General features: G+C 40.5%; 1 protein-coding gene across 1 annotated transcript; it reads left to right on the top strand.

The window, feature by feature from the left end:
- The first annotated feature begins 5,254 nt into the window (after window positions 1-5,254).
- On the top strand, window positions 5,255-9,052 carry LOC140346541 (class I histocompatibility antigen, F10 alpha chain-like). Its single transcript, XM_072432661.1, has 5 exons — window positions 5,255-5,543; window positions 5,926-6,201; window positions 7,294-7,587; window positions 8,339-8,460; window positions 8,903-9,052. The coding sequence occupies exons 1-4, from the start codon at window positions 5,261-5,263 to the stop codon at window positions 8,455-8,457; spliced, it is 972 nt and encodes a 323-aa protein (XP_072288762.1). The 5' UTR covers window positions 5,255-5,260; the 3' UTR covers window positions 8,458-8,460; window positions 8,903-9,052.
- The last annotated feature ends 1,358 nt before the right edge of the window (window positions 9,053-10,410 follow it).

Here is a 10,410-nt window from a genome sequence, read left to right as displayed (position 1 = left end):
AGTACAATTACATGATCTTAAATAGTCGATGCAGAAATTATTCATTTTAGTGGTTGTGTTATTTCAGAACTACATGTGAAACAAATGACAAATATAGCCGCAAGCGGCAATGATCGGCCCTCGTCACACCGCCGCCACGCCGCAAGAGGAGGGGGCGCTAACGCGCCCCAATTGTCCTTTTATTACGCCTACTGCTGAATCTGTGTCGCTGTCACATCTTCTCCCCTTTGTTTTACCATCAAAAAGCTATTTTATTTTGAATTCTTGGCAAAATGTGCGGCTTTGCCGCACAGACACCGTGACTCTTTGAATAAAAGTGTGAATACCTTTTGATGGTCCACCTCTGAAGATGAGTCTCACCAAATTTCAGGTTAATAGGGCTAACGCCCTGGGAGGAGTTTGTGAAAGTCTAAAGTGTAAACATGTTCTGGCGATTTCCCCATTGGAATAACATGGGAGGTTTTGGTCATCGCTACGGCAAAACAATAACAATTATGACATGGGTCTCATTGACTTTTTTGATGGGGATGCCAAAATTGAGTTGTGTGTCAAATTTCATAAAATTTCGCAAAACTAAACATTTAACCTCCATATAAAATCTGTAGGGGGCGCTGTGGTGCCAAATTAATTTATTTCACTTCAAGTACGTTTAGCGCAAAGAGTTTAACAACTGATTCTAATTTGACGCAATTCGGACTTTATCTGCGCAAACGGCAGAAATATTAAATTTGGGAGATTTCTGAAATTCTAGCTAAAGTTTGCGGCTTCGCCGCACAGAGACCGTGACAGGTATCAATGTAATTTGAATAACTTTTGATGTCCCACTCCTCAGTAGCATTTTCACCAAATTTCAGCTTTTTAGAGCCAACACCCTGGGAGGAGTTCGTAAAAGTACGACGTTTGGAAAAACTCCCGAGTCCTGCTTAGCCATTTTTGAACCAATATGACCGACATTTGGTTGGGTGGACGGCGTTGCCGTAATAATATTTTTTACTTCTCTTGTCACCATCTACCTCTGCGCCAAATTTCATGATTCTACGATCAGATTTTTTTTGGGTCATTTCCTATCTCTCAATGCATTTTTGGTACATTTGGGGGCGCTGACGCACCAATTTTTTTTTATTTTACAAAAGGGATATAGCCAGAATGTAGAGAGGCACGATTTTTAGAGGTGTGCAAATTTTTGTGACTTTTCGTCAATGTTCACTGGGTGAAAAATAGGGGGGTTGGTCCCGAGAAGAAAGAAGAAGAAAGAATTAAAGCCGCAAGCGGCATCCAACGGCCCTCGCGGGCCGCCGGCCTTCCGACTCTGCGCTTTCGACTTGATAAAGATGGCGCCCTTATTGTGTGTTGAATTAAAAAAGAACTTGACAGACGGGGACACATTGGACATGGCCAATCCAGTGCAAATCAACACAAGTGTCAGTCAAATTTGCTGCGCCGCCGCACAGAGACCGTAGCACTTAGAATATAAATATGGATAACTTTTGATGCCCCGCTTGTGTAGATGATATTTCCCAAAGTAAAGCTTGATTGAGCTATTGCCCACGGAGGAGTTTGTTAAAGTGTGAAGCGTAAATGTGAACATTTCAAGGATTTGGCGTTTTTCCCATTTGTGACAGTATATTTGCAGCTCCACGGCACAGAGACCGTACCACTTAAAATCAAAATATGACTAACTTTTGATGCCCCGTTTGTGTAGATGATTTTCCCCAAATATGAGCTTGATCGGGCAATCGCCCTAGGAGGAGTTCGTTAAAGTGTGAAGCGTAAAAATGTGGTGATTTTAGAGATTTCGCTGTTTTCCCATTTCTGACATATATTTGCGGGTCCGCCACACAGAGACCGTAGCACTTAGAATCAAAATATGGATAAGTTTTGATGCCCCGCTTGTGTAGATGATATTCTCCAAATATGAACTTGATCGGACAATCGCCCTAGGAGGAGTTCATTAAAGTGTGAAGCGTAAAAATGTGGTGATTTGAGCGATTCTACGATTTTCCCATAAGGATAACATGGGATGTTTCTGTCAACGCTACGGTTACGCCGTACAAAATATGACTTTGGCTCTCATACTTTTATGATCAGGATGGCAAATTAGAATTTTGTTCAAAATATCATGTCATTTGGAAAAACTCTATTGTTTATAGACCACTCTGAAGGCCAAATAGTCAGAATTCTGGGAAACGTTTGCGGCTCCGTCGCACAGAGACCGTAAAAGTTATCCTTAAAATTTGGATAACTTTAGATGCCCCACTTGTCTAGAGGACGTACACCAATTTTGAGGTTGGTGGGCAAAACGCACTAGGAGGACTTCGTTAAAGTGTAAAACATAAAAATGTGGTAATTTGAGAGATTTTGTGGTTTTCCCATAGGGATAACATGGGAGGTTTCTGTCATCGCTACGACTACGCCGTAAAAAATTAGGCATTTTTGTGATTGGCTTTTGTGATTGGGACGGCAAAGTAGAATTTTGGGTAAAGTTTAGACAATTTTGGTAAAACTAATTTTTGACCTTCAATGTTAATTTAAAGGTCACTCTGTAGGGGGCGCTATCGCGCCCATTTCAATTTTGTCAGCCTAAACTGGTCCAAACTAGAAAGTTTAACAACTGATTCAAATTTGGTCCTAATCGGACTGGTTTTGATCAAATGGGAACAATTTTTAGATCTGCAATATTCCAAAATAAGTTGTCCAACTTTGCGGCTGCGCCGCACACAGACCGTAAAAGGTATCTCAAAAAATTTGATAACTTTAGATGTCCCACTTGTCCAGAGGACGTACGCCGATTTTGAAGTCGGTGGGCAAAACGCCCTAGGAGGAGTTCGTCAAAGTTTGACGTAAACAAAATGGCTAACTCAGCTTGTTTTCATTTTCAAAGGAAGATGGCGGCCATAGGGTAAGTCTGGGGGCGTGGCCACAATAATATTTTTTTTTTGTCCTCACGAGAGGAATGCGTGTCCCGAATTTCGTAGCTTTACGACAAAGTTGACCTCGGGGCGTCTCCCATAGGCGCAATGTATTTTGACTTTTGTCGGTGGCGCTGTCGCGCCATTTTTTAACGAAAAAAAAAATGGCCCAGAAAAAATCAAATTTTTCGCCGATTCTGAATTTTGGGCAAAGTTTGGTGAGTTTTTGAGCATGTTCAGGGGGTCAAATTAGAGCTCAAAAAGCAGAAGAACAAGAAAAATAAAAATAATAATATTTTTAGCAAAAACAATATAGCCGTTTCCACTATAACAACAAATTATACATCGTTTGAAAGCTCTAAGCCTTCCCCATGCCGCCATGGGGTGGAATCATCATTACGAGCGCTTACGCGCTCGTCACTCCCCATTCCGTCGGGATGCCCCGCCCACTCCCCATAGACTTCCATTGATTTGAGCAGATACAAGCATGGCCCATTGCCTGCGGCATGGATTCTCGCGTACAGGACGATGCCAGGAGGGTTTTTGGAGGAATGCAGCGCTTCGCGCTGCTGTTGTCAACAATTTGTGAATGGGCTACGCCCATTCACAAATTGTTGACTATTTCTGTCATAGCAGGAGTAAGTATGCATGATCCATGCCTTCGGCATGGGCTAGTTCACTGTACTTGCCAGGGGCGACGGGGCACAGTTGCAACGCTGCCTTCGGCAGCGTTGCGGGAGCAATAGGCCCTCCGCCCTGCTGGGGCTCGGGCCTAATAAACATGTGAAACATGCATTTTGACAAACTTATTGTTGCATGAAACAGACAAACGTGTCACTGGATAAACTTTCAACGTGACGCGATAAAGAGAAAGAGCTTTAAGCGTCTAAATCTCATCTTTCATGTTCACTCCGAGAGATCAGGAGTCAAACCCACAACCTCCTCACTGAGGGGAGGAGACAGGATAACCACTCTGCCACAGTAACACAGGGAGGACACGCTCAGACCACTCTCTCTAAAGCTCTGAATCAGCAGGAATAAGAGTCGTTTGTGTTCATCAGCGTCACAAAAGTGCGAGCTCAGTAAATATCAGAGTCAAATCAGATCTAAAATCACAGACAAAAGCACGACATTTAGAGAATTGTAATCAGAGCTTCAGCCTCCAGTCAATACTTTACTTTTAATCATCTATAGTGGCTTTACAGTGATCATAACTAGACTAAACCAAGTCTAAATCAGGACTATTTATCTGCCTGTAAACTATATATTTGTACATCACTAAATATATCTGCAGTTGTATCTGTGATTGGCCCCTCCAAACTGCTTTATATCAGTCTCATCTCCAAAAAGCCCAGTATAAACCCTTTCTAAACCAGGAGGATCGATTTAAACTATGACTGAACCAGACTAAACCAGGACTAAACTAGAACTTTCCACTGAACTGACACTGAAAGCAGGACTTAACCACAAAGGACGACTAAAGCTTAATATTGTTGTAATAAACCTGTCCTATCAAACTCATCAAGTCTAACTGTGGAATGTGGCGCTGACATTAGTTTTTGGAGTCAACAGTTTTCACCTTCTACAAACCTGTGAGTCAGATTTACCTGGAGACTCGTGACGTTTGCTCCTTTCTCAATTCTGATTGGTCCGAGCGGTGGAAAAGGGGCTGGACTTTGAAAGTGAAAGTACAAGTGTTTTTTAATATAAAGTGCGTTTAGCCTCTGAAAGCTCCGAGCATTTTACAGAGGAACTTTCTCTATCTGTGGAAGACTTCTGCAGCTGTTCACCATGAAGTTTTGTGTCGTGATCGTTGTCATGGCGACGCTCGTGAACGGAGCCACAGCAATTGAGTCAACTTTGTTTGGATCAGGTTTATTCTGACAAACTTACACATACTGATGGTGGAAGAAGTCCTGCTGTTGGAGCGTTAAATGTGCTGATTCTGCTAAAGTAGAACTATTTACAGATGCAGAAGTGTTACTTTTGTACTTTGTTACTTTACACCTCTGATAAGAACAACAAATGAAGTGTCATAGTTTAATTCAGTTCATTCTCAGCTGTAATAGAAAGTGTAAGTCAAAAGTGTTTTGTTTATGATGATTTACCTAGTGACACATGATGTTGAGGCTCAGTGTGGATTCTGATTGGTTCAAATGTGTTTGTTGTGATCTGATCCAAATAAAAAAAGATACATTTATCAAAAATAATCGCAATTAGTAATAAAATAAAACACTTTTCATGTTTTTCCACTTTTACTGACGTTACAGGGTAGTTTTTAAGTTTATTATTACTGTTCAGTTTGAATCTTTTGTGTGAGAATCTACAGTTTATCTGTTTGAAATGTATAAATGTTGTTGTTCACAGTGATTCACAAATTCATGGATTTCCAAACATCTTCAACTCAAGTCCCAAACTTCCCAGAGTTTGTCATCGTAGCTGTAGTGAATGATCTTCCAGTTTATTATTATGACAGTAAAACCAGGAGAGAGGAGCCCAAACAGGAGTGGATGAACAGAGTGACAGAAGAAGATCCACAGTTCTGGGAGAGGAGCACTGAGATAGACATTATTGATGAGCATGTGGAAAAAGGAAACATTGAAACTGTAAAACAGAGACTCAACCAGACTGAAGGTTTGTCTGATTTACACTTTATTCATCTGTTTTATAAGTAAATTAAGATGTATAATTCAACTGCAATGGCAAAGTTTGACATTCTTATTATATTTTATTTAATTAGTTAACACTTGTAAAGAAAAAAGGACAAAGAATTTTAGCAAATGTGACAAACAATAAAACATCTAGTTAACAGTTCACAATGTGAGTGGGAGAAGCTAAAAAGGCTTTTACACAACTCCCAAAAGGTGAAGCAAATAAACAAAAAACATAGTTAATCAATAGAAATATTATATTTAATTACATTCATCATTTTAAAAAGTCAAATCTTGTGTCATCAGCTCATGTAAAATAAACTCCACATGAAACAAAGTCCAGCTCTGATGTGTTTCTGTTTCAGGACTCCACATTCTACAGACGATGACTGGTTGTGAATGGAACGATGAAACTGATGAGATCAGTGGATATCAACAATATGCGTTTGATGGAGAAGACTTTATTGCGTTGGACTGGAAGACAGAGACATATGTCGCTGCTAAACCACAGGCCTTCGCCTCTAAACTGAGATGGGAGAACATTGGAGAAGCTGTTCGAATGAAACATGATCTGACCCACGTCTGTGTTGAATGGCTGAAGAAGTTTGTAAGATTTGGAGAGAAAACTCTGAAGAGGAAAAGTAAACTCTGCTCCACAAAATCTAAATACATCCACTTATGACCTTTTACTAATATGACCGAGTTAAAAAGTATTTCTGTTTTGAATTTTTGTATTTTTATAATCGTAATGATTATAATGTTTCTACATATTTTAAAATGTTCCGTAATGTGCTAAATGTAGATCACGATAACACATTTGTGTGATACAGAAAATATCACGATAAACAATAATATTGAATCTACTTTATACCACTGACACAATCACTTTAAAGCAGGAAAATCCCAGTGAACCTCGTTCCAAATGAACCGTATCATAAAAAACATGAGCTGTAAAGTCTAAAGAGCAGAATGAAACACTTAAAGACGAAATGGACGATTTTTCAGCGATTTGAGAACGCAGGCGGAAGTGCGCATGCCACTCCCCCGTGTGGACTGATAAAACACATACGTGCTTTTGTTCATTTTGTCCCGTACACTGAGGGAACTATATTATGATAGATCAATGCGCTTAGACACGCGGAAACGTGAGGATGAGCCGCACGCGGCTGCAGGTGAGCGGTAGGTGCGTTTTATGATTGATACGTGACAGGACAAATGATTTATCCACGCCACGAGGAAATAAGACTCAGATTTGGGCCCAAAAAATCGTCCATTCAACCTTTAACAACATATTTAGATATTATTTAAACATAAATCACAAATATAATCACAATTCTTCGCAAAAATCAAAATGAGATATTTTTACAAAACCGTGCAGCTCTAATGTGAATGGACAGTAAAATTAAATGCAAAAGTACAGAAATAGTTCTCATTTCCCTCAGTGTAACTTTTTTTAGATAAGATTATATATTATGTATTTTCTCAGCGCATTAACAATAAACTTGATATTCTTATTCATCAGATCTTCAAATCAACACATTTGATATTCTCTTGTGACAATATATTTCCCTCGTTTGTCTCATTGAAGTGCTCATGGTCCGGACTGAAACACTTCAATTACATCAACATTATGTTTCATAAAGAATAAATGTGACATTACAAACAAACAGATGATTGTAATACTACAGCGATGCAGTGATATATATTTGGTCTCTGTGTGATCCTGTGTGTAGAGCTCCCCCTAGTGTCGCTCCTGCAGAAGTCCTCCTCGTCCCCAGTCACCTGCCACGCCACAGGCTTCTACCCCGACAGAGCGCTGCTGTTCTGGGCTAAAGATGGAGAGGAGCTGGAGGAGGATCCTGGAGAGATCCTGCCCAACCACGACGGGACCTTCCAGACCAGTGTGTCCCTGGACCTGTCCTCTGTCCCAGCTGAAGACTGGGAGAGGTACAGCTGTGTGTTCCAGTTCTCCGGAGTCCCAGAGGACCTCATCACCAGACTGGACCCAAGCAAGATCAGGACCAACGGTGAGACTGTGTTTATGAGGTCCAGAGCAGGAGACAAAATGTGGACTCACTTTAAAGACGAGCGAGTCGTGTTTCATCATTATTAATGTTCCACTAAGAACACATTCATACACGAGACAGAAGGTCAGGGCTGAGAATCACAGTGTCCATGATTCCATACGATACACGATACAGCGCTCACGATACCATATCGCCATATTGAGATACACGCCCAAATGTACATGATGCTCATGATATTCTACAATATATCATCATTTTTTAAAGATTCCAATTCACAAAAAACTTTCTTTGTTAAACCACAACCTGCACAAAGTTAAAATTAAATACACCTATTTTGATCATTCAAAACAGTGAAAATGTCAAATGTTTTGCTTTAACACGTTTTTTAAGTAGTTTCCTTTCTCTAAACAAGCAACAAAATTGTGCTGTTACAAAATAATTCAAGAAATTATACAGAAAAATAACACCTCATGGCGATATATATCGATCCAGCAGCCCACGATATCGATACTGCATCACCACATTTAGCATCAGGATTAACTCAACTCTTTGGTTCGTCCTCAAACATCTCCAGCTCAGTCTCTGTCATTTGGCTTCTACTTTAGGCGTTCTTCTTTACTGCGATGGTCGTTTGCTTTGAACGTTTGAACAGAGACAGTCACATTTGTATCGTTTTATTATTTCACTCAAACTGAACGTCCCATAAAAGACTTCATTTGTGTCTGTGTTTGTTTCGTTGTTGGCTTCACAGAGAGAAAGCTGAGCACCTCCACCATCATCGCTGTTGTGTTGTCAGTTGTTGGCGCGGCTGTTGTTGTCGCTGTTGGAATCATCGTGCGCAGACGACGTCTCAACAATAACGTGTTGTAAAAGGTAAGGGAATATTCAGTGTGCTACAGAGTGAGTGTGGTGGGGTTATTTTGGATGGAAAACAGGAAAACCGAGTCATACGTCGACATAAAGCTTTTGTCTCTTACAAACTCTCAGTGAAACGAGTGACCAAAACCTTTAACTCGAGTAAGAGTCCTGTTCCATCATCAACTATTTAACTACTAGCAAAGTACAAAAGAAAGTTATGAAGAAAACTACTCTTAAATGTAGACAAAATACATACCCCGGCCCTGTGTAGAGTGCACCACCTGCTTGTCTCCATGGAGATGTGTCTTTGCCTGGGATGTTCCACATACGGCATTAAACTCGTCTCTCTCAGAAACTTTGCGGCGCTGCGTTACATAAACTGCTGGTGTCAAACTTTTCCAGGAGACTGAGGCTAAAACATTCAACAAATACACGTCTCCATCTTTTGTTTTCACAGATTTTCTCTTCTGGACAAAGGAAGAACTTCACCACTGGGTTTTTTAATTGTGATCGATTCATTATATCAATTATTGATTATTGTTTAAATACTTATAACTATCTGTATAGAAAGGTCACCAAATACTTGTAAACTATTTGATGTAGATTTAGTTAAGTACATTTTGTGTATAATTATCATACAGTTTTATTTTCCGTTGTGCAAATAGTTTAGTTTGAAGACGTTGATCAAGTCCTCGTTTTTTCAAGTCTCGCAATAAGTCTCAAGTCTTTGGGGTCAAGTCCAAGTATAAACTGTAAAGAGAAAACATTTTTAAAACACATTTACTTTTCTGAGAAGCATCAAGTCGTCTCAAGTCAAAAGGCTCCAAGTCGAGTCCCGAGTCTTAGTCCATTTTATCAAGTCAAGTCTCGAGTCATGAAAATAGTGACTCAAGTCTGACTCGAGTCCAAGTCCACACCTCTGGTTAAAGACTATTTCATCTTGTTTGGCTCGTGTCGTGAACATGCTCAGCTTTAACACATTCTTTGTGGGTTTCTTTTGTTTTTTCTTTTCAAAATGGCACAAAGTTAAGCAGCATTAAAGTGTGTGTAAAGTGGCTTAGTGGTTAGTGCTGCCTTACAGCCAGGAGGTCCTGGGTTCATCTCCCAGACTTGATGAGTTCTTGTGATCAAACATCTGCAAAAAACCCAAGGACATGATTCCACTGTTAAAGAGATTCTGAATGTCTGCTGTACTTTCTGATTCAAAAATAATATAAAAATGTATTGTTTGTTTTGTAAATCAATTTTAAATTAGTATGAGATTAGGATTGGGAAACTGCTTTGGCTGTAGCTTTGTGCTTTTTGTCGTTTTGTCCACTAATTGGTCGATGGTGTCTTATTCGACTGGTGGTGGGCTCTCACTTTAGGTCCTGAGCGATGGTGGTGCCGAGCAGAAGGAGTCCACGGTGGAGATGGAGTCTGTCATGATGGGGGGGGTCACATAGAGTAGGTGTGTTCCTGGATTCTGAGGCTGGAGCTCTGTCCTTCTATGTGGTTGGACATGGAAACGGTCCATTCCACTTCCGCTCCTTCAGCTGCAGCTTCTCAGAGCCTCTGTTTGTTGGCTTTGGTCTGGTTGCTCCTGGTTCCTCTGTGTTTCTGGTGGAGCCGACGATGAGACGATAAAAACCTAATCCTGATCTGATCCTGTGACAATCTGCTGTTTCAGATGACATTTCGACTCAGTGTTTCTCTGTTTAATGCAGCTCTTTGCTCAAACACAGACACTTGTCCCGCCCACTCCTCCTATTGGTCCGGCTCCGTGAGGCTCCGAGTGAGTGACCGGTGGATTTAACCAATCACAGAAACTGCAGTCGGCTTCAGTTACCGCTTCAAAACATTATGACAATTTAAAAGGATCAGATCTTAAATATATTAGTATTTTGTTCATTTGAGGCGTTGTTCCTGTAGTAATAATGAAGTGCTTGACCAGGCTGTGCGCTGGACGGAGGGGTAAGGTTTGAA

Source organism: Eucyclogobius newberryi, unplaced genomic scaffold, assembly GCF_026437365.1.
Source record: "Eucyclogobius newberryi isolate DKJ021-1_F unplaced genomic scaffold, fEucNew1.0.hap1 SCAF_6, whole genome shotgun sequence".
In the NCBI taxonomy this organism is placed as follows: Eukaryota; Metazoa; Chordata; class Actinopteri; order Gobiiformes; family Gobiidae; genus Eucyclogobius; species Eucyclogobius newberryi.
This window is presented reverse-complemented; position numbering and strand designations above follow the sequence as displayed.